Source organism: Macaca fascicularis, chromosome 9 (assembly GCF_037993035.2).
Source record: "Macaca fascicularis isolate 582-1 chromosome 9, T2T-MFA8v1.1".
Taxonomy (NCBI): Eukaryota; Metazoa; Chordata; class Mammalia; order Primates; family Cercopithecidae; genus Macaca; species Macaca fascicularis.
Genome location: NC_088383.1, coordinates 67,123,615 through 67,147,105, shown reverse-complemented (window position 1 = coordinate 67,147,105; position 23,491 = coordinate 67,123,615). Strand labels below are relative to the sequence as shown.

The 23,491-nt window shown below is 52.5% G+C and overlaps 1 protein-coding gene across 3 annotated transcripts; it reads left to right on the top strand.

Moving 5' to 3' along the window:
* The first annotated feature begins 14,792 nt into the window (after positions 1-14,792).
* PPIF (peptidylprolyl isomerase F) lies at positions 14,793-22,438 on the top strand. 3 transcript variants are annotated; one of them, XM_005565327.4, is made up of 6 exons: positions 14,793-15,070; positions 16,514-16,544; positions 17,095-17,183; positions 18,917-19,013; positions 20,043-20,118; positions 21,431-22,438. In XM_005565327.4, the coding sequence occupies exons 1-6, from the start codon at positions 14,876-14,878 to the stop codon at positions 21,564-21,566; spliced, it is 624 nt and encodes a 207-aa protein (XP_005565384.1). In that variant the 5' UTR covers positions 14,793-14,875; the 3' UTR covers positions 21,567-22,438. The 3 variants fall into 3 exon arrangements, with proteins under 3 accessions (XP_005565384.1, XP_045255948.1, XP_073857791.1); XM_045400013.2 differs by having other exon boundaries at positions 18,917-19,035; positions 19,999-20,118; XM_074001690.1 differs by lacking the exon at positions 18,917-19,013.
* Positions 22,439-23,491: the final 1,053 nt, after the last annotated feature.

The window sequence follows — 23,491 nt, the reverse complement described above, 5'->3', positions numbered from 1 at the left end:
AGATGTATTATGCTAAATCCTGAGAAACAAACCTCTTTGAAGGGGAGAAGATAATGCACCTTCTGGGCTCCGCTTCCATGCCAGCACACTGAACTCTTCTAGAATAAAGGAATTGTGTTTGTGTTTTAAAAATGCTTTATTGAAGTATAACAAAAATATAATGAGTACACAGATCATCAATGTAGAATTTGGTAAAGATACACATATGTACACCATGCAGATCAAGATTTAAAACATTTCCAGGACTCCAGAAGGCTGGCTCCCTTGTACCCACTTCCAGCGACCCCCTCCCTCAAAGTAGCCCCTATTCTGACTTCTCTCACCATAGATTAGTTTCACCTACTCTTCTTGTACTTTCCATAATCATATAGCATATCCTGAAGACTTTTGTTTCTTCTCAATATAATGTCTGTGAGATTCATCCGTGTTGCTGCCTGCATCAGTAGCTGTTCTTTTTTATTGCTGAGTAGCATTCCACTGTATGGATGTACCACAATGCATGTATTCACCTTACTGTTCATGGGTGCTTGGGTTTTTTCCAGTTCGAGGCACCTATGAACGTTCATATGAAGTATTTGTGTGGACATACACACTGATTTCTCTTTTTTTATTTTTTATTTGTTTTGAGATGGAGTCTCACTCTGTCACCCAGGCTGGAGTGCAGTGGTGCGACCTTGGCTCACTGCAAGCCCTGCCTCCTGGGTTCACGCCATTCTCCTGCCTCAGCCTCCTGAGTAGCTGGGACTACTCAGTAGGAGGTGCCCACCACCACGCTCAGCTAATTTTTTGTATTTTTAGTAGAGACGGGGTTTCACACTGTTAGCCAGGATCGTCTCAATCTCCTGACCTCGTGATCCACCCACCTTGGACTCCCAAAGTGCTGGGATTACAGGTGTGAGCCACTGCACCCGGCCTTTAATTTTAATTTTTTAAAAAATAGAGATGAGATCTCACTATGTTGCCCAGGCTGGTCTCACACTCCTGAGCTCAAGTGATCCTCCTTTCTCGGCCTCCCAAAGTGCTAGGATTACAGGGATGAGCCACCATGACTGGCCCTCATTTCTTTTAAATATATGCCTAGGAGTGGAATTTCTGAGTCATAGGTAAGCATATTTTTAGCTTTAGTAGATAACTGCCAAACAGTTTTCTAAAGTTATTGTACTAACTGACACTCCCACTAACAATGTATGAAAGTTCCAGCTATGCCACATCCTCAGCAACCCTTTTTAATTTTAGCCATTTTAGTGGGTATATAATAGTATCTCATTGGGGCTTTAATTTGCTTTCTCCTGATGACTAAAGATGCTGTCTACCTTCTCACATGCTTACTGGTCATTTGGATACCTTTGTGTGTGTGTGTAAAATGCTTGTTCAAGTTTTTTGACCACTGTCTATTGGGCTGTTTCCCTTTTCTTATTGATTGATATAAGTTCTCTAATGTACTGAATATGAACTTTTGTCAGATGTATGTATTGTGACTATCTTGCCCTACTTTGTAGCTTTTTTCCTTCCTTCCCTCCTTCCTTCCTTCTTTCCTTCCTTCCTTCCTTCCTTCCTTCCTTCCTTCCTTCCTTCCTTCCTTGCTTTCTTCCTTCCTTCCTTCCTTCCCTCCTTTCTTCCCTCCTTTTCTTTCTTTTGATACTCTGTTGCTCAGGCTGGAATGCAGTGGTGTGATCCTAGCTCACTGCAACCTGGAACTCCTGGACACAAGCAATCCTCCAGCCTCAGCCTCCCAAGGAGCTAGGACTGTGTATAAGCACATGCCACCATGTCCAGTTCAATTAAAAAAAAATTTTTTTTGTAGAGACAGAGTTGTGCTATGTTTCCCAGGCTGGTCTTGAACTCCTGGTTTCAATGGATCCTCCTGCCTTGGCCTCCCAAAACACTACGTTTACAAGCATGAGCCACTGCACCCAGCCTGTAGCTTCATTTCTTAATTCTATTTCATTAATGGTATCTTTTGATGAATACAGGTTGCTAATGCTAATGAAGTCTAGGTTATCTGCTAATGAAGTCTAGGTTATCTGCCTTTTCTCTTACGTTTCATGCCTTTTGCAGCCTCTGTAAGAAATCTTTGAGAAGCCTGTTTTGCACTGGCAACGGTTATGCCAGCTTCCATTCTATCCTCGCTCCAGTGTAGGAGTCAGTCTGTTATTTACTTTCCAGCCATTTGTCCATCAACTCACCTGCCCACCTAGCATCCACCCACCCACTCATCTCCCCGTCCATACTCTATCACTACTCATACATTCACCCATCCATCCACCCACTGATCTACCAATATTTATTGCCATCACTGTGAGCTGAGTGATGACAGGTATTAAGAGACTGAGATGGTGGAGGAGCTACTGAGATGAACAAGACCTCCAAGGAGCTTATAATCTGATGGGAAAAGCACAATATACACAAATCCTCGACAGATTTTTATCTACCCCCATGTTGTTCAGAAGTCTGTAGCTTTCATTCATTACTCTCTGGAACCTCCATCCATTTGTCATTGTTCTGTGACACTCCTTCCAATACTTGTAGATTGCCTGATTTCCACAGGCCTGGGCTGCAAATAGAAAACCTGACCTCCCTTGTTCTAGAGACTTGGCCTTTATTGATGTGGCCTCAGATGGTTGCCAGCCCTGACCCATCAATGGCTTAAATTCTGCTTGTGAGCAGCCTGTATTCAGAGAAGTGTGCCCCAGCTGGGGGACAACTTCTCCCAGGGCTGACTGACCAGCTGTGGGGGTTTGAAGGCTGACTCTGTGGGACTGGCAGGTGGCCCAGTCTGGCAGCAGAGAGGCGGGCAGTGGGCCCCAGCAGGAGTTTCAACAGGCTGACAGAGTGGGCAGAGAGGGAAACAGGGGTGCGTATAAGCTATCACCCTAAAGGGTAGTCTCCTTCCTGGCTTGAAAATGGGGTGGATTCTGGCTCTTTGTTGCTGGGTCTCAGGTCAAGCTGGGGCCTAGGGTCTTAAGGTGGGGCCTGGGGATAGTGGCAGGGAGGTCAGTAGGCATCTACTCCTCCTGGGAGGCCCCCATCTGGACTCTAGTTGCAAACTGGGCAAATGTACCCCAGCTCCCCAGCCCTAGCCTCCGCCTGCCTCCCTAACCTTGACCTCTTCCTAGGGGCAGTGGCTCAAAACCAACAAAAACAACAAATATCCCGCCAGCCCTGTCCTCAGCATAGCCAGGCCCTGGTCACTCCTCTGAGATTCGACTGCCCAGAACTCCCCAGCAGGCCTGGCTGCAGTCCCGCCTGGCAGCACCTGCCCTCCCGAGGACACTGACCCTTTGTTGGAGTAGACAGCTTATGGGGACAGCCTTGAGGAGGGGCTGAGCTGAGTGGGTCAGGCTGGCGCCAGGCGAGACCAGGAGCCTCAGCACACAAGGCCTCCTATACAGTGGCCTAGCGGGGGCAAGACCGGGCCCTGAGCAACAGTCCAACCGCAGAGTCTGATGGGGCTGGAGCCGGGGTCAGGACCAGGGAGGGTGAGCAGGGCCTCTACACCGGACATGCAGAGTCCTTCCTCTTTCCCTCTCACCTCTCTCCCCTGAGCTCAGCCCCTCTCCCTACGGTCACCCTGACAGATCCAGCCCAGGGGAACCACACCCACTCCTGCCAGGGGTGACTGGACCCACCCTTCTTGTCCCTCCACCAGGCAGAGAGCCTCAGAGTGGCCCCTCTGCTACCTCTTTCCTCTGAACTTAGGGTAACAAAGACACCCTGGCTGGAAGTCAGCCCTTCCCGGGTTCAGTGCCTGAGCTGACCAGAGGCAGGTCTGGGCCTAAAGGAGGTCATTTCTGGCCTTGCTCTGTGGCAGCCTAACACTAAGTGTTTTCCCTGTGGCATCTCATTGGACCGCACAGCAGTCTCTGGAGGAGGTACCAATATTAGCAGCATCAATCCGTGGGGAGCCCAGGTGTGAGCCCAGGCTGTCTGATCCCTGGATAGTCCACACAGCGCAGGGAGGTGCTGGGGGAAGAGGGAACCTGTTCCTCCTCCTGATGGAGATGGGGAGTGGCTGGTGGATCTCACAGGGAGGGTGTGCATTTTACAGCCATCACTCCAGACACAGAATTTGGGCACAGGGCTGTGCCCAGAGGTGGAGAGATGAGAGAGAAGGCTGTGTGACAGTCTGGGTAGCAGCCATGGGGGCAGCCCAGGGGTCTCCCTTTAGGAAAGAATTTGCTGCTCAGCTGCAAAGAGTACAGACCCTGCAGGAGTGGCCTCAGCCATCAACAAGAGACCATGCTTCCTAGGCAGCCCCAGCAAATACTGAGCACAGCAGCCCTGGCCATTGGAGCTCAGTGGGGATGCCTCTCATGGCCACCTGTGCTCAGGAACTCCTGCTGGGTTGACCCAGGACTGGGAAGATCTGTGTCGCTGTCTGAGGCTGTTCCTGCCCAGCCCGGCTTCACCACTGGTCTTCCACAGGCACGACTCCCCTGTAAAACCACGTGGGTTCTCAGCTATGTCTCAGTCCGTGCTTCCTGCAGGACCCAGGACAGAACTTCAGCTACTGCAGTGGCAGAAGGGAGGGATGGGAAGGAAACTTCACCTCTGTGCTACCGCCCACTAATGGCATAACCTCATTCAACCTCTGGGTGCCTCAGTTTCCTCATAAAATAAAGCTAATGATCTCTGGATTATAATCTCCTCCTCGTGGGATTACTATGGGGACTCAATGATTGAATGAATGTGAAGAGCTCAGCACAGTACTTAGGTTAATTAATAAACACAGTTATTGAGACTTTTGGCTGCACTTGTAATGAACAGTTTGACAGGTTTCTCTTTGCTTTACTGTAAGCTCCTTGAGGACAGGGACCAGGCAGGTCCATTTAGCACAAAGCTTGACACCAGTGGGTGCTCCATAAAGGTTTGTCAAAGGAATGAATGGATAGGAGTAAATTAGATGGGCGGGGCGGGGGGGGCCCGTGCCTGGTGGCTCACACCTGTAATTCGAGCACTTTAGGAGACTGAGGCAGGAAGACTGCTTAAGGCCAGGAGTCTAAGACTGACCTGAGCAACATAAGGAGACCTCACATAAAAAAAAAAAAATTACATGGGAATGCACCAGCCAAATACGACAAGATGACACCCAGTCTGTACTGGGATCCCTGGGTGGGTGGTCATGCCGTTATCTGACATGGGTGTTGAGAAGGAGAGGTGAGGTGGGGTGGGGAGGGATAATGACTTCCCACAGGGTTATGGTGTTTGGGGGTTCTGTAGACCTACCACATGAACAGAGCCCAGGCTGAAGGAGGTGCCTGACCAGGGCTCCTGTCAAACCCCATCAGGAATCCACTGCATGTCCTCAACAGGAGTTCTGGTTATCTCTAGTTGTGTAACAAATCACCCCAGACCTAGTGGTGTGAAACAGCCTTACTCATTTATCATCATCCTTTCTTGTGTTTCTTAGCACTGACTGGGCTCAGCTGGGCAGTTCTCACTAGGGGCTCTCAGGTGGCTGCAGTCTGGTGGTAGCTGGGTCTGGAGTCCTCTCAAGGCCTTCTCACTCATGTGTCTGGCAGCTGAGACCTCAGCCGGGCAGTCGGCTGGAAAGCACGCTGTGTCCTCTCCATGTGGCCTGGGCTTCCTCATGGTGTGGGAGCTGGGTATCAAGAACTGGAGCCCAAGAGCAAGAGCCGGGCAGAAGCTGTGTTGCTCTCATGACCTGCTGCCAGGAGACACGTGGCCTTACTTCTTCCACATGCTGTTGGTTAGAAGTGAGTCCCAGAGGCCAGCCCATATTCAAGGGAAGAGAAATAAGACTCCACCTCTCAATGCCAGGGGTGGAAAAGAAATTGCATGTTTTAAAATCACTGCACCAGGGAAGACAGGCAGCACAACTCCTTCAGACTCCAGGATGAGCCCTGACTCTAATGACTCTAATGGGGATAGTTTAGAAGCTCAAGTGACATGGCCGAAGCCCTCGGCATCTGTGGCACACGGTTGAGTCCTTTTTTGTTCCCTTGAGACAAGGTCTCATTCTGTCACCCAGGCTGGAGTACAGTGGTGTAAACACAGCTCACTGCAGCCTCCATCTCCTGAGCTCAAGCGATCCTCCCACCTCAGCCTCCCAAGTAGCTGGGACTAGAAGTGTGCACTGCCCCCCACTAAGTTTTTAATTTTTTGTAGAGATGGGGTCTTGCTGTGTTGCCCAGGTTGGTCTTGAATTCCTGGTCTCAAGCAATCCTCCCACCTCAGCATCCCACAGTGCTGGGATTACACGTGTGAACCACCATGGTTGGCCATAGCTGAGTCTTAATAGTAGCTGCTCCATGAAGAAGCGTGAGTGAATTCATGAGTAAGGGAGAGTGACCAGGGCCTGGCCAGCATCCAGCTCTCAAACTTGGACCTTGCCTGGTCCCCTCAGCCTTCTATGTTTGGACCCTGCCCATTCAGGGTCTAGGTTGGAGACCCGTCTCGCTTTTTCCAGAATTTGACCCTGTTCTCTGCCCCAGGCTTGGGGTCCTACTGTTGGAAATCCTATATGGATGACCACTGCCTGCCTACGGGCCACCAGTCAAGCCTTCATGAGTAAGGGAGAGTGACAGGTATATACTACCATGCCTGCCTAATTTTTTAAAATTATCTTAGAATTTTAATTTATTTAGAAATTATTTAGAATTTTAATTTTTTAGAAATTTAATTTGTGTAGAGATAGGGTCTCACTATGTTGCCCAGGCTGGTCTCAAACCTCTGGGCTCAAGCGATCCTCCTGCCTCAGCCTCGCAAAGTGCTGAGATTACTTTGGGATCCATCTGGCTACTCGTTGATTCCTCTGGTGTCTACTAAGATCCTTGTTTTCATCTGACTCTGGTCCACTGACACAGTCCCTACTGTCATTTCCTTGTCCAACCACATGGCCTCCAGGTCTTCAGGCTCCTGGGTCACTCTGCCTTCTTGGGCCCCCAGGAAATCTGTTCATGGCTGCTGGGAGCCCTACCAGTCTGGACACACCAGGCAACCAGGTTGCACTCGCCACCAGGGAAGGGCCTGGCTCTGGGTTCTTGCTCCTTTCCTCGGCTCTGCTCAGAAACACGGCTCAGGATGCCTCTGCTTTTGGATTCCTGGAGTTCATCTAGGGGTTCTTACATCCTCTGATGGGTCTTACTCCCTTGATTCCCCTTCACTCCCTTCTTCCTCCAACTATGAGGGTCTCTTGCAGGTTGGGAGTGAATGAAGGTCTCATCTGAGAGGGAAGGCTGACTGAGTGATCATGCACATTTTCTACACCAACTGGCAAGTATCCTAACTTTTTTTTTTTTTTTTTTTTTGAAACCTTAAAGCCAAGTATTGACATCTTTGTCCTTATTTCTGAAGTCTGCTTTCCCCAAAGCTTGGAGGGAAAGGGCTGGGAGAAATAAAGAAACGCAAGTTATTCTTCCCAACTGTGCCAGTGGCACCTTTGAAATGCAGAGTTTTAAGCCAGGTATGCCACCAGATTGTTGCATATTTTTTCTTACATTTCCTTGCATTTGCTTCTATGCTTGGAAAACTTTGACCACTTTGAAACCAATAACCATATGTCAGTATTCTCTTCTGGCTTTTATGGTTTCATGTTACATTTCACTCACTGATATGCCAATAAATAACTCTGGAGGCTGACGCAGTTGGGTCACCTGAGGTCAGGAGTTCAAGACCAGCCTGACCAACGTGGTGAACCCCATCTCTATTAAAAATACAAAAATAAGCCAGGTGTGGTGGCACACACCTGTAATCCCAGCTACTCGGGAGGCTAAGGTCTGAGAATCACTTGAACCTGGGAGGTGGACGTTGCAGTGAGCCCAGATAGCACAACTGAGCTCCAGCCTGGGTGACAGAGCGAGGCCTTGTCTGCAAAAAATAAAAAATTAAAAAATAAAAAACAACAACAAACCCCCCAAAAAACACAAAACTCTGAGGTTGCATCTTGCACTTTTTGTTCCCCCAAGCAGCCTCAACTTAGGGGGTCTAAATTGCAGAGTCTCTGCATCAGAAGGAGCCAGACAGGTCACCTGGCCCCACCACTTAGGCCAAGCAGCCATCTTCTGTGGCATCCTTACTTGGTATCTCTCGCACAGCTTCAGCCATGGGGAGCTTCTTACTTCAAAGTATCATTCTGCAATATCGCTGACTGGTAGGAAGCCTTCTGTCTACATGTACCCAAATCTGGCTCCTGCTCATCCTGGTCAGGACTATGAAGCCCCACTGTGGCCTCTGCCCCAGTGCAGCCCTCATCTCTCTAGAGATGGCATTGTGGCCACCCCACCACACTTCTATGGTGACCACCCTTAGTTAGATCTTCTCCAAACACCCTTGATTTGCAGGGTCCCCTGCTCCTTGATTCTCTGCTGAATGGGCTGGGCCTGTCCCCATGGAGCTGAAGCTTCCGCTGTGATCCCCAGATTTGCTTGGACTCACCCAAACCCAGGGCCTGTGATACAGACCCTCTGTCCTAGGAACAGGCTGCTAGTTGGTCAACTGTTTGAGTCTCTCTGCTCATCTACAATCTGAGATCTTTGTCACATAAATTGAGGCGTCTCTCAGCCTGACCTGCTGATCTTTTGTACTCAAATTCAACAGTAGCAAAGATAGCATTAGAGGCAGGAGCCAAGTTCTGGGATTAAGCAGAGCAAGGCCAAATACAGGCTGTTCTGCCACTCACTTAACATGAGGGAAGACACATGTAACCTTGGATGGCTTATGACTTCCATCCACTTTGAAGGCCCTGTTTATAAAAAGTAGTTAATACTAGTACTTATTCTCAAGGGCCACACAGGGATTAAGAAATAATGTTATAAATCCTTACCATGTGCAGTGTATTAAGTGCAGCAAAAGGTAGCTATTACCACAGCATTTATCTTTTTTTTTTTTTTTTTTGAGACAGAGTCTCGCTCTGTTGCCCAGGCTGGAGTGCAGTAGCTTGATCTCAGCTCACTGCAACCTCTGCCTCCTGGGTTCAAGCAATTCTTCCTGCCTCAGCCTCCCAAGTAGCTGGGATTACAGGCACCCGCCACCACGCCCGGCTAATTTTGTATATTTAGTAGAGACGGGGTTTCTCCATGTTGGTCAGGCTGGTCTCGAACTCCCAACTTCAGGTGATCTGCCCGTCTCGGCCTCCCAAAGTGCTGGGATTACAGGCATGAGCCACCGTGCCCGGCCTAATTTTTGTATTTTTTAGTAGAGACGGGGTTTCACCATGGCGTTTATCTTAATTGGAAAAGACAAACACTTGTCATCAAGGGTGGACCATATTGATTGGAAGGTGGACAATATGGATCACAAGGTAAGCATTGTTGACCAGAAGGAGATTTATTCTAATGGAGCAAGGAGAGGTATCAATGTGAGTTAGTCAGTGAAGATAGAGGGTCAAGTCAGCAGATTCATCAAAATTGCACAGACCAAAACAACAGACCAAAAAAGGGAAACTGCAGAATTGGAGGCTGCTTGCTTCCTTGCACCCACAAGGCAGAGAGCCCAGAGCTCAGGCGAAGTCTGACTGAGCAGCATTTTAGGCTTGGCAAAGTCTTGGGCCCCACTCCTAGACAACTGGCAGTGGGACCCTCTCCTGAGGATAATGACGCATTGAGAAAAGCCACTGCAAATCAGTAAACAGTAAATAAAGGTGGCAATGGGGCATGCACCAAGGACAAATCTGGACTGAACTTGGCAACCTTGTGGGTCCTGCTGACCAGGTACTTTTCTATTGACTCTGGGCAGGGACTGTGTAAATGAAGTCAGTGTGTTTCTGTGTTACCTAGCTGTACTGTTGCGTGTCATCCTGCAGGGCTGAGCCAATGGTAGATTCTCTAGGGTGAGAAGACCCAGTCAGTGGGAGGGAGTGCAGATGTGGAGTCAGCCAGGCCTGGGTTCAAACCCAGCTCAGCCACCTGGTGTCCACCTGGTGTCCACCTGGAGACAACAGACCCTCCCTTGCAGAGGTATCATGAGGACTACATAGGATCATGGATCTCAATCACTAAGCACAGTGTCAGGCTAGCTGGAAGAAAAGGCTGCGTGGAGGGGATGATGTCTGACACAAGCCAGCTCAGAGGCACCACTCAGAGCCTACCTGCCCCTGGAGACACAGAGCCAGGTCAGTTGGGAAGAATTCCACTCTCCGCTTGGCCCTAGTGTGACCTTGGGCACATCATTAATCTCTCATGGCCTCCATTCCTTTATTTGTAAGGCAGGGACAACAAGCTCCACTTTGCAGGGTCACCCTGAGGCTCAGAACAACATCTACAAAGTGCAGAGCGCCCAGCACGGAGGCATAAAGTGAGGCCCTGTCCCCTTCCCAGAGGCCAATAGGATGCCACGGCCAGACCCAGCTCAGGCCCTGCCACTGAGGACTTTCTCCCAGATCCTCCATCCTCCGCAGCTTCATTCATTCTCCCTCAGAGGCATGAGACAGAAATAGCCAGCCCACTCCACGTCTTTACAAAGACAAGGAAGTCCTGTCTCTTGGGCCAGTTCTCCCTGACCATGCCTGTGAGGTCCTTGCCAAGAGCTGGTGACCAAGCTCGCTGAGACAGCAGATCCAGGACTGGCTGTGCATGGAGCAACGGGATCTTCCAGGAGCCCTGGCCGGGGCGGGGTCCTATGGGTATGAGTTATCTATTGCACATGGCAAATGACCCGGCACTTAGTGGCTTCAAACAACAAACATGGATTATCTCGCAGATATAATCGAGCTCTGCTGAGTTGTGAGTTGCGGGGGGGCTGTGGCCAGGCAGGTTGTGTGAGAGCCCAGCAGCTGAGGGTCAGCCACACCCTGCTGAGCTCCACCCTACCATGCTGGCCCCACTCTCAGTGGCCTGCAGTGACCCAGATCACATGAATAACTTTCAAAGTCCAGCTGGACTCCAGAGGAGAGCTTCCCCCCATCTTCCCCCTGTGGGTCTCTCCCACCACTTCCCTGGGCCTCAGTGGAACCTCCCTTCTCTGCCTCTGCCTCCCCATCATGGTCTGGTTCTTAGAAGTCAGCAGAGAGAGGATGATGAATGTACTGACTTTACAAAGGCCACGGGGGACACTCCATCCCCAGAGAGTCCCACAGCAGCCCATTAGCAGGGTCTGGTGGATTTCTGAGTTGCAGCGAACCTCTCTCTCAGTTTCCCTTCCCATGACAGATGCTATCCTGGACCTCAAACCCCTCAAGCATAACCAGACAGATGAAGTCCATGGCCTCATCCTATCTGAGGACCATTGTCTAGGCTGGCAGCACAGGTTGTATGACCCGGTGACTGGCACTGACAATGATCTCAGCCTTCATGATATTTAATATTATAGAAACCCCACCTCATGCCCACAGCGGGGCTACCTTCACCCCCGGCCCCTCCTGGAGGGCCTCTCCAGAACAGCTGTAACTTTGTACCCCACAACAACCACAGCGTTCACTCCTGTCACACACAGGGCCACCTGGGAGAGGTTCGTTCAGCAGCTCCACCATCTCAGGGCACCGTAACCTCCTGTCCCTTTGTCCTTCTGAATCCCCAGGGTGAAGCTCAGGGCTCAGAACACAGTAGGTGCTCTGAAATCATGTCTGCTGAGTGAACTTTGCAGAAAAGGCCATGGGGAGAGTGAAGAAAGGGTCTGACCACAGTCCTGGTACTGCCCAGCTGCGTGGCCTGGGGCCATTCCCCATCCGTCTCTGAGTCTCATTCCTCTCACCTGTATAGTGGAAATCAGAGCTTACAAACTATTGGTCCAGAGTCCTCATCTAGTTTGGATATGTTGTTTACAGTTCATTCAGTGTTTAATTTTATTTTAAAATTCATTTCAAACATTTGAAAACTAGATTTCTATAAAACTTAAAGTCTTCAGCTTTTATTGAAAGATGAGAAAACCTGGGTGGCCTGTGTGGACCCATAGTCCTATATACAACAATTGGCTGGCCTGGGCAGCAGCTAACTCTTTACCTGGGACATCCATTAGCTATTTGGCTACAGTGCCACCTCCCCTCACTCCCTACATCCTTACCAGCTTGCACCACTCATGTGTATCACCTGCCTGGCCCCCACAGGCATCTGAGTTTGCAACCCCTGAATGAGATTCTCAGCTTAGCACAAACTGATTTTTCTATGGCTTTGTGAGGCCTAGAGGTGGTATTACAGGATCCCTAGGTGACAAAACCCATCAGCACCTTGGATAAAAAACTAGGTGAGCTGAGCGGAGAGAAACACTGCTATTTCTGAGGATGACACAGTCTGTAAATAGCCTCGGAGCCAGGTGAGTGCTAACACCTGCCTGATGTCACCTGGGCCTGGAGCCCTCAAGGGCTGGGCACGTGTTCAGCTCATGGCTTAGCCTATGAACTTTCCTTCTTCCTAATACCACTGAGAATAGCACAGGAAGGGATGACATCGTAGCTAAGCCTTTGGGGAAGGTAGGCTTTTCTCTGGCTCAGACCGGAGGTAGTGATGACGTTTGCTTTTCCAAAGAGAGTGGAAGGAATAACATGAACGAAAGAAGCTGGTTCCCAGTCCAGAGTCCTAAGCATGGAATCTTTGCACTACTGATGACTCCCCAGTGCTATCCAACAATGTCAGACCTCAGCCAGGCCGTCAGAGCCCTCTGCGATTAGGTCCCCAAAGGCCTTTCAGCTCATGCTCACTATTAAACCACCTCCCTAGGCCCTGAGTGCCACAGCCCCCTGGCCAACCCCACGGTTTCTATCTTACTGTGTTGTCTGCCCAGGCTTATCTCTCCTGCCTCCTCACCCTGTCCCAAGGATCAGCTTCATGGTGAGAGTGAGAAGGGTTTGACATGCAATAACCCTGATTGTGAAGTCAGACAGACTGGTCCCAGCTCCAACAGCCTGCCCTTGGGCAATTCACTCCCCAGGCCTGGTTTCCCCATCTGCAAAACAGAGCTGCCTCTTAGACAGAGTTCACAGCTGGGAAAGGGTTCTGAGAACTGAAGTGGTCAAGTGAATGAAGGCAGCATTCCCCTGGAGTGGGGCTGCTCACGCTTCATCAGGATGGAGCGTAAACTGAGTTCCCCTAGGAGCAGGCTTGAGAAACAACAGGGTACGCTGAGCCACCCGCTGTGGCTGAAGGTCCTGTGAGCTCAGGGCCTGGAATTGGCCGCAGGGAAGCCTGGGGCCTTAAGGAAGCTTCATGACAAGGCACATGGCGTGATTCCTCTGCTCTCAAATCAGGTTGCACTGGTAGAGGAGGGTCTGGGACATGTGCTGAGGGCTCAAGTGGGCTCCCCACTCAGGCCTGCTCACCTCAGGGCACAGTCATGAGAAAGGAGGGGCTGCTCCTCAGGGCAGAGTGAGGCCCCTTTCTGGGCTGGGACCTAGAATGCATCCCACCTGGGCTTCGCTGGGTCCCTAGGCCCCTCCTAGGCCAGGAATCAGAGAAGGGGGCTATGAACTTCCAGAAGCCAAGCTAGCCAAACTTCCAGAGGCCAAGCCAGCATTCTCATGAAGCTAGGACACTGCTCTGACCTCGTGAATTTGCTTGGCTGGCATTTTGCTGCCCGACCTATTCCCATGAGCCCATTCAGAATCTGGGGCAGGTCAGTCCAGAGCTGGTCCCTGCTCAAGCCCACCTGCCTCCAAGGCTCAGCCCCACCCCTTTCTCTGGCCACTCAGGGCTCTGAGACCACTGCTCTCTGAATCCCAAACCCTGAGAAAGACAGTCCAGACTGTATCCATCACAGATGCCCACAGGCACAGTACTTAGTTGACAAATCCATCTCTCTCTAGTTCATTTTATCCTAAGAACAGACCTGAGACAAAAGCAGAATGAGGAGCATGATCACACCCTTACCCTCCAGATGGGAAACTGAGGCCCAGAGAGGCCTGGAGCACTGGCGCAAGCTGGCAGCAGGACTCTAGGGCTCCCCAGCCCTAGCCAGTGCCTTCCCGTGTCCAGGCCTCAGCTTCCCCTGGGGACAGTACTAGTGTTGGGCCAGATGCCCTCTCAAGTCCCTGCTTGGCATCCATTTATTGCAGGCCTCCCACCACCTTGCAGTGAGGGTGGCTCTTGCTGCTGGGAAGCCCACTCTCAGCACATGGGGCTTAAATGCTCCTGCTGTGGGTCTCCCCACTAAGTCCCCTCCCGGGGTGCATGCTGATGGGAGGGGGCAGGTGGCTGCCCTGGCTGGCCGGGTACGGGGGCTGTCAGTGTGGGTCCTAGGAGGAGGGATCAGAACCAGTCCTGGGGAGGGCTGGGGGCCTGGAAGGAGCATGATGAGCCCAGGCTGCGTTTTCAGTCTTGCTGGAAGCAGGTCTGGTCCCTAGAAATAACTAGAGACAGGACCAGGCCGGGACAAGCAGGCTAGGGGGCATCATGGGAGGTGTCTCAGCTTATCTCCTCCCTCTTTCGCCTCTGGCTCACTAATCCCGCCTCTCATCTCACCTTTCTCTAACCCTCTCGGACTGCAGGACCTAGGGCAGCAGGGAAGCTTATTTGGCCTGAGCCTTACCTATAAAGGGCCCTGAGCCTTACCTATAAAGGGCTCAAAGGTAGACTTTTGTTATTATATTCAAATTGCAACGTGTAGATGCTCATATTTTTTAGTTAATTACGTTTTAGCAGTTTTTCCTTTTTAAGAAAAGTCTGCTGGTACCTTAATAAACATGGAATCAGCATCCTTTTGCCGGGTGGTGTCTGTTCTCCGGGTCTCTGGGCCTGGAGGCGGGAGTGTTCCAAAGCATTTCACGCCCGGCGGCCCCACCGGCTGGCTGCGCTGCGCGCTGCGGCCGGCAGGGGTCGCCCACGGACAGGCCCGGAGGAGGCGGGACAAGGGCGGGGCCGCAAACCTGGCCAGGCCAATAAAGGCTGCTGCGCGCGGCTGCGCGGGACTCGGCCTTCTGGGCGCGCGCGACCTCTTTTTCAGAGTTGTGTGTTCTCCCTGCCCGTTTCCCGCCCGACCCTCGCCCGCGATGCTGGCGCTGCGCTGCGGCCCCCGGTGGCTCGGCCTGCTCTCCGTGCCGCGCTCCGTGCCGCTGCGACTCCCCGCGGCCCGCGCCTGCAGCAAGGGGGCCGGCGACCCGTCTTCTTCCTCCTCCTCCGGGAACCCGCTCGTGTACCTGGACGTGGGCGCCGACGGGCAGCCGCTCGGCCGCGTGGTGCTGGAGGTGAGACCGCTCGCAGGGCCGGCCTGGGCGCGAGACACGGGCCCGGGGAGAGCCCTGGGCTTTGGGCGGCGCGGTGCCGGGCGCGCTGGGTGACCTTGGGCCTCCCCCTGCCGGGCTCTGGGCCTCAGTTTCCCCATTTTGAGAATGGGCGTCGGAATGGCTTCTTCCGGCCTCGGAGCACTGGAGCCGGGGAGACGGGAGGGAGGGCACGTGTGGAGGAGAAAGCTCAAGGTCAGATCGCAGAGAGGGAGGGCCCAGCACCCCTGGGCCGGCCCCGGGACGAGAGAGGGGCTCCAGGAGTTTTCTGGGGCTGAGCCTAGATCCGGAGCTCTGAGGTGGGTGTCGGGGGGCTTGGGGTGAGCGTTGTGGCCCGGCGGGTGCTCACGTGGCGGCCCTTGCACAACGCGGAGCGCGCCCTGGCCCCGACCCCGCCCCCGCGGTCGGGCTCACACTCGGGGTGCTGGGAAATGGAGCGAGAAGTGGTTTCCAGCAGCAGTGCGGGCCCAGTAGGCCTCGGGCCCGGCCACCTGGTGGACCCCAGAATGCCCCTCCTGCGAGCTGGGACACATTCAGAGGCAGTGTGCCCGGAACCTTGCCCTGCCACCGTCCTTGGGAGTCACACTCAGCACCTGCCCAAACTCTTTGGGTCTTTTATAAAGCAAAGTAAGAAACAGTCATCAGGGTAACTTTAGAGGGAAAGCCCTAGTGGAGCCTTCAGCCCGGCCTCACATTGACAGCAGAGGTCAGTTCGTGTTGACTGGCCCTTTTCTCAGGGAGCCCTTGGTATTTCTTTTTCAGTCTCAGTTTCTTCTGGAAAATAGGGACACCCTTCCTGCTTCCATTTGGTTCAAGGGTGGGTCTTGCAGCTTCGAGGCTAGAGGCTGGCTGGGATGGGGCTTCAGCCTTCCCTCCCCACACCCTCATGCCTCTCCCTGGGCCTCAGTTTCCCAACCCCGAATGGAGGAGCCTTAGACCCACTCTCTTGTCCCTGAATTTCTGATGCTTTGGGCCCAGCTGTAGGAGCACTGCCCCTCCCTGGGAGCATGCCTTTCCCTGGGCCTCAGTTTACCATCCCCAAATCAAAGAGCTGGTCTGGCTCCTACCTTAGACCCACTTTCTTGCCCGAGTTTCTGATGCTTTGGGCCCAGCTGTGGGAGCAGTGCCAGCTGTGTCCACAGAAGTAGGCCAAGATAGCATTGTCATCTCTTCTGACAGATTAGGAAACCAAGGCCACCTCCTCCAGCCTTGGGTTCAGGAAATGGCTCCCAGAAATGATAGAGCTGCCACCTACGCGGGTTGGCAATAATGGGAATGGAATGTCCACGTGCTTCTTCCTCAGCCTCCTTGGCCGCTGTGGGGGTGGGTGGGTGGGTGCTGAGAGACATCCACCTTCACCTGTCTCTCCAATGACCACCCACTTTTGTCCCTCTTCTCCCCCAACAGCTGAAGGCAGATGTCGTCCCAAAGACAGCTGGTAAGACAGGGCGTGGGGCCTTGTGAGATGGGAAGGGGGCCAGGCAGGGCAAGGTGGGTGGCGTAGTGAGAAGAATCGGGGCTCAGAGACCCCTGACGAATGGGAGCTCCATGTGTGGCTCAGCCACTGGGTGCCCTGGGGCAGCTCTTCCCATCCCTCTCTGGGCCTCAACGTTGGCTCTGCCCTCCTCTCTCATAGTAGCTGGGAGCCTCAGAGCCGGTGGAAGGCACACGTAAATTTCCCAGAGACTTCCCCACTCTTGGTCCCCAATGAGGCAGGGTGGTGCGCACATAGCCCTTGAGTCGCTGCCCTGCTGGTGCCAGCACAGCCATGAGCCTGTACTCTTGTCACAGTGCTCAGGTACTGAGGTCAGGGAAGGGGAGTGACTTGTCCAGTTACATAGCGAGTTGGGCAGAGCAGACCCAAGAGGTGCCAAGGTCTTTATCCCCCTGTTCACTGCTGGGGATGTAGCAGGGATTTTGGCTGGAATGGGTATGACCCGGGAATTGGGGCCTGGCCGTGTTAACCTGTGTCTCCCTTTGACCCTCAGAGAACTTCAGAGCCCTGTGCACTGGTGAGAAGGGCTTTGGCTACAAAGGCTCCACCTTCCACAGGGTGATCCCTTCCTTCATGTGCCAGGTAACGTGGTTTCCTTTTCTGTAAGGGGGGATGAGAGCAGGAGCTGCCTTGTGGGTGTGTGAAGATGCCTGGCATGAGGAAGGTGTTGAGCAGGGCAGCTGCAGTTGCTCTGTTGGTCAGGCTGCCCCCCCTGCATTAGCCCTGTATCCAGGCTTCACTGCACATGGAAGTCCAGCCCCAACCCATTGCCACTCCAGGCCAGTGGCAGGCCCTGCCCAGGGGACTGGGAGGTGGAGTCTATCAAGGCAGAGCTGGGTTGGGGGATGGATGTGCTGGGGGTGGCCCTGAAGGCTTTGAAGAACCAGCATATTCCAGTGGTCTCTGACCTTGTCCCCTGCATGCCCCTGAGCACTGGTGTGGGAGATAAGAGGGGGAGAGGGAGAAGCGGCGGAGGTGGAGGAGGAAGACGGGTCCAGGGCAGGAACACACATGCCAGGACTTGGAGCTTCCCTTCCCAGAGAAAGGCATTATTCTCGGTGAAATGAATGTTTTTCAGTCATGTGCCACGCTCGGTTTTCGCAAGCATTGGTATTGCTGTGTCAGAGGTTTGGGGGTAGGTGTTGCAGCAGGAGCTTCCCGGGGGTCAGGACCCAGGTGGTATTGGGGCTGGTCCTCTATTAGCACAGATCTTCAAGATCAGGGATTGGGTATCCTAGGCAGGCAGAGCCTGGAGGCAGCGACATGGCTGTCATGACCTCTTTTAAGACCTTTCTGCCCGAAATTCTCTCCCCATTCCCTCTACCCTGACCCAGTGACTGTCATCGTATCATGCTAAGGGGCGGTGGGTTGGGGCTGGACGTCTGTGTGCGGTGAGGCCTGGATATGGGGTGAACACAGGGACGGCAGGCCTGGCCCAGCCCTGAGGCTGATGGTAAAGCAGGAGCTGAGGTGGAAGTCCTGAGCCAGGCTGGGGACTCCAGAGCTGGAGGGCTCCCTGGCACAAGGCGGTGGCACTGGGAGTCCAGGCCAGGGTCCTGAGTTATCCGTTGGGAGGGATATCAATTAGCGAGCACCTAATTAACACCTGCGGATGCTTCAGCTGGTCAGTTCCCTCTCTCACCCAAGGATCCCATCTCAGGAAAACAGCAGCCAGCCATGGCCTGGGCTGGGCAGCACTAGGCATAGGGGCTGCTACCAGGCTCTTCTGGCCATGGGTGCCCCATGCAGGTTTGGCCAGGGCTGCCCGGGCCTTAGCTGAGGCCTGAGGAAGGATGCCAGCCCTGGGCAGACTCTGTCCTGGGTCTGCAAGGGTTGGGGAAGCTGCTGGGCTGGGTAAGGGGCAGTGCGGGGACAGTGAGGGGACCTGGCATGGGGAGCTGGTCTGGACCAGCTGCTGGTGCTCCCACAGACTAGACACGGGAACTGCGGGGCCTCTGGCCTCTTCCTTGTTGCCCTCCAGGAGGAGTGGGTTAAATTCTGGGTCACTAAGTATCATCTCTGAATGGCCATTAGGTCCTTTGAAGATTACCTAAAAATTTGCTCAGACAAAAAGTAAGTCATTTGGAAACAAAGGTAGTTACTGTGACAAAAGATATTTAAGTTTAGTCTTTTTTTTTTCTTTTTTTGCTTATTTTTCTTATTATTAGTTCTAATTTTATTGGATGTTTATTGACGGCTTTACCTGAGGGGCACCAACTGGGTGGGCTTGGGTGGGCTGAGGCCGCTGCCAGTGTCGGGGCCGTGGCCCCCGTCTGCTCCATGGCAGCCACTCAGAAGGTGCTGTGTGCTCACAGGCGGGCGACTTCACCAACCACAATGGCACAGGCGGGAAATCCATCTACGGAAGCCGCTTTCCTGACGAGAACTTCACACTGAAGCACGTGGGGCCGGGTGAGTGGGGGTCGCCTCTAGGGTGAGTGTCCCCACAGCTCTGACCTGGCCTGGAAGCCCCAGCAGGCCCTGAGAGGCCACATGCGGTCACCGCCCAGTATCTGATGAGGCCCTTCCTCCCTGCGGCACTGCAGGCCGTCTCAGCATTTCTGGCTTGTTGAGTTTCCCTAGAGTTTTCTCGTCTCTCAGATTAAAAAGCAGGGTTTCCTTTGGGAACTTTGCGGAAGAACCTTTAAGCAGAATGGAGGCCTTGGCCACCTCCCTGTCTGTCCTCTGAGTTTCGGGTTGGAAATTCTAGGACACTTAGAATTGTTGCAGAATGGTCCGGGCACGGTGGCTCACGCCTATAATCTCAGCACTTTGGGAGGCTGAGGCGGGTGGATCACGAGGTCAGGAGATCAAGACCATCCTGGCTAACATGGTGAAACTCCGTCTCTACCAAAAACACAAAAATGAGCCGGGTGTGGTGGCGGGTGCCTGTAGTCCCAGCTACTCGGGAGGCTGAGACAGGAGATTGGCGTGAATCTGGGCGGCAGAGCTTGCAGTGAGCCGAGATCACGCCACTGCACTCCAGCTTGGGCGACAGAGCGAGACTCCATCTCAAAAAAAACATTGTTGCAGAAAAAAAGAATTGTTGCAAGATTTAAAATCTTGCTTAGACAAAAAGCAAATTGTTTGGAAGCCAGGGTGGTTATTGTGGCAGCATCTTGTCACCTATAAGACCCAAAGTGGTAGGTGGAGAAGTCTGGAGGTCAGGGCCTGGGGTCCTGTCCCAGGTCCCGCCCCAGCCCTACCACTGAGAGCTTCCACAAGGCCCTGTCCTCTCAGGCCACCCCACTGAGAACTAGCGGACAGCAAAGGCAGACACACCCTGGGGGGCTGGTATCGGGCCCTGGTTCTCCTCTTCTGGGTCCCAGGATCTGCAGACTCAAATGTCCCTGGTGTGGTTTGCACCGTCTGCCCTTTCTAATGTCCTCCCCGGCAGGTGCCTCCAGGGGCAGCGTGGCTCAGCTCTGCTGGTTTTTGCAGGTGTCCTGTCCATGGCTAATGCTGGTCCTAACACCAATGGCTCCCAGTTCTTCATCTGCACCATAAAGACAGACTGGTGAGTTCCCTGCCCCAGGCCCTCTGGGAATGTGGGCAGCCTTGCAGCTGGAGGAGGATTTGTGCACTTTTAGGGGCAGGCAGTTTACAGCCAGGCCATCTGCTCTGGAACAGTGGCCCTCTCCCAGGCTGTGTGTTTGTATGAGAAAGAGAAAGTTAGTGGAAGGATCAAAGGAGAATCGCAGTTGTTCCTGCAATTCTGTCATGGTTTGGGTTCCCATTGTTGCTGTCATCTGGAATTTTCTCCGTGTATTCTGCTCACACGCACACACGAAAGGGTTTCTCTACCAGATACATCTGGGAAATGTTGCAAAACATTATGAGGCCTCAGGAGGGACTGAGTAGAAGCCCACTTGTGTGGTTTTAACCTGGAGTTTCCCAGGCTTGTCTTGACCATGGGCTGAGCCTTGGCAATGCTGCAGCAGACATTTGGATATCAGCAGATTTCCACATGAAGCCCCTGTATTACCATAAGCCTGCAGATAGCCACAGGCCTGTAAGGGCCCTGTTTTCGATGCCCATGGATTTTAGGGATGTCTCTTTCCTGGTACATTTTCCTCTAAGGGATAAATTTCTCTGGCCAGAGTCCCAAATGTCATAGCCCTGGGGCACCTGCTGATGAGCTGGCTGGGAGCTGACTTGGTAAAGCCCATTTCCAAGAATTTTAGGGAGACCTAGGTGGGGCGGACACTAGAAGTGTCCAGCCTCCAAGCCTAAGAGATGTGGCCGGCAGGGCTGGGCAGGTCCTTGCTGGCTCAGCCTGCTCTTTGCTCCTTCATGGGACCCCAGTGGATCCTGCAGTTCTGCTCTTGGCTGAAACCATGCCAGCTTCGCCGGAGCTGAACTGAGCCGCCTTTTACATTATTGGACTCTCTTGAGTTGAGAGCTGCCCAGGACTCTGCAGTTTCACCACCCTTGTTCCTTTGGCTCTTGACTCATCATTCATGACCGTTAACGTGGTTCCATTTGTCTGGACTTCTTCTTTCTTCAGAGCATTTCATTATCCTGTTACCTCCCTGTGCAGAACAAAGAATAAATCCACTTTTAATAGATGGAGTTACCAGGATTCAGGCTACGTGACCTGAGGCAAGGTCACAACATGAGTGGCAGAATGTGTCCTGGAAGCCAGGCATTCTCTGGGGTGTATCTGGGGCGCTCAACAAGGCTTGATTGAGCTTTGGTGGTAGATCCAGGTATTACGTGGGGATTCCTTGCAGAATTGCTGTTTTCGGTAACTAATTCCATGACCGGGGCCATGGCATTGGATGACATTGCACTACACTGTTGCTCACCCGGGTCACCCGTCCTCACAGGTTGGATGGCAAGCATGTTGTGTTCGGTCACGTCAAAGAGGGCATGGATGTCGTGAAGAAAATAGAATCTTTCGGCTCTAAGAGTGGGAAGACATCCAAGAAGATTGTCATCACAGACTGTGGCCAGTTGAGCTAATCTGTGGCCATGGTGCTGGGATGGTGGCAACTGCAAATGTCCATGCACCCAGATGGCTGCCTTGGCTCTCAGCCAAGGTGCCCAAAATGATATCTGTGCCCACTCCACCATCATGGTGTGCCTGAGGAAGGCTGCTCAGGGATGTCGGACCTTGGCCAGGACCCACCACACTGCTTCCTAATACCCACCCTTCCTCACGACCTCATTTCTAGGCATCTTTGTGGACATGATGTCACCCCTCATCAAGCATTGCCTGTGATTGCCCAACCCAGATTCATCTGTGCCTTGGACATGGTGGTGGTGATGGGTTAGCATCCAAGTGAAGGTCTTTTCCTTGACCAAGGGGGACAGTCAGTTTTGCAAAAGGACTCTAATACCTGTTTAATGTTGTCTTCCTAATTGGGATAATTTAGTTAACAAGATTGACTAGAAGTGAAGCTGCAACACTAACTTCCCCATGCTGTGGTGTGACCTGAGTTGGTGACACAGACCACAGACCCCAGAGCTTGGCTTTTGAAACACAACTCAGGGCTTTTGTGAAGGTTCCCTCGGCTGAGATCTTTCCTCCTGGTTACTGTGAAGCCCGCTGGTTTGCTGCTGTCATTTCTGAGGAGGGCCTATGGGGGTAGGAGCAGTTGAACCTGGGAACAAACCTCACTTGAGCTGTGCCTAGACGATGTGAATTCCTGTGTTGCTAACAGAAGTGGCCTGTAAGCTCCTGTGCTCTGGAGGGAAGCATTTCCTGGTAGGCTTTGATTTTTCTGTGTGTTAAAGAAATTCAATCTACTGATGATGTATTATACATAAAACATTTCTGGAACATGTATTTGTGTTCACCTTAAATGTGAAAATAAATCCTATTTTCTATGAAAGACTGGTACCTGATTTCTGGAAGAGGGATCTGTAACTTGGAGCTGATCTTTACTGAGCTTGCCGTGGCGGGTGCCATGCTCAGGACGTTCATGTGGACGGTTTCATGTCATCATGCTGGCAACTTGTCCTCCCTGCCTTAGAAATGAGGCTCATACAAGCGACCTTAGCACCCACAGCCTGTGCCATGAGCACTGGCTTCACCCTGAATCCCAGCTCCTCCCCTTAGTGACCCCGAGTCTCAGTTTCCCTCAGCTGCATAAGGAGGCAATATAGTTTGAATATTTGTCCCCAGCCAAATCTCATGTTGAACTGTAATCCCCGGTGCTGGAGGTGGGACATAGTGCGAGGTGTTTGGATCATGGGGACGGGTCTCTCATGGCTTGATGCTGTTTTCTTGATAGTGAGTTATTTCAAGATCTGGTCATTTAAAGTATGTGGCACCTCCCCCTGCCCCCCTCTTGCTCCTGCTTTCCCTATGTGACATGCCTAATCCCCCTTCACCTTGTGCCATGGTCATAAGCTTCCTGAGGCCTCCCTGGAAGCCAAGCAGGTGCCAACACCATGCTTCCTGTACATCCTGCAGAACCATAAGCCAATTAAACCTTTTCAATAATAAATTACTCAGTCTTAAGATTTCTTTATAGCAATACAAGAATCCTAACACAGGGTAACAATAAGGCCCACCTCGTAGGGTGGTGATCCACATGAAGTGCATAACACAGTGCGTGGTGCATCTTCCTAAGCAGAGTGACAAGGATGATGACCTTTCCCCTGTCAGGGTCTTAGGGTCTTAGGAAAGAGGAGGGATGCCAGAGCAAAGGAGCCTCCATCATCTGAGGTTAGGAGTGGACTTCCTAGGATAAGCCAGTTCCATTTGGAGTTGACTTCTAGGTGTTTCTGAATTCACAGGGAAGGCAGGATTGGAGGTAAGAGCTTCCCTAGGTAGACAGGGCCGTGGCGTGGTCAGGCAGTTGAGTGGTTGGTCAGGCAGGCATTCTCAGAGGAAATTTGGGCTCTTGGGAGCATCTAACAGAATTATTTCTCACTGGGGT

Bases quoted from the DNA above. Each gene is read 5' to 3' on its own strand.
- PPIF (XM_045400013.2), top strand. From the start codon at position 14,876: ATGCTGGCGCTGCGCTGCGGCCCCCGGTGGCTCGGCCTGCTCTCCGTG. The intron at 15,071-16,513 runs GTGAGACCGCTC...CTCCCCCAACAG, and splicing joins TCGGCCGCGTGGTGCTGGAG to CTGAAGGCAGATGTCGTCCC. The intron at 16,545-17,094 runs GTAAGACAGGGC...TTTGACCCTCAG, and splicing joins TGTCGTCCCAAAGACAGCTG to AGAACTTCAGAGCCCTGTGC.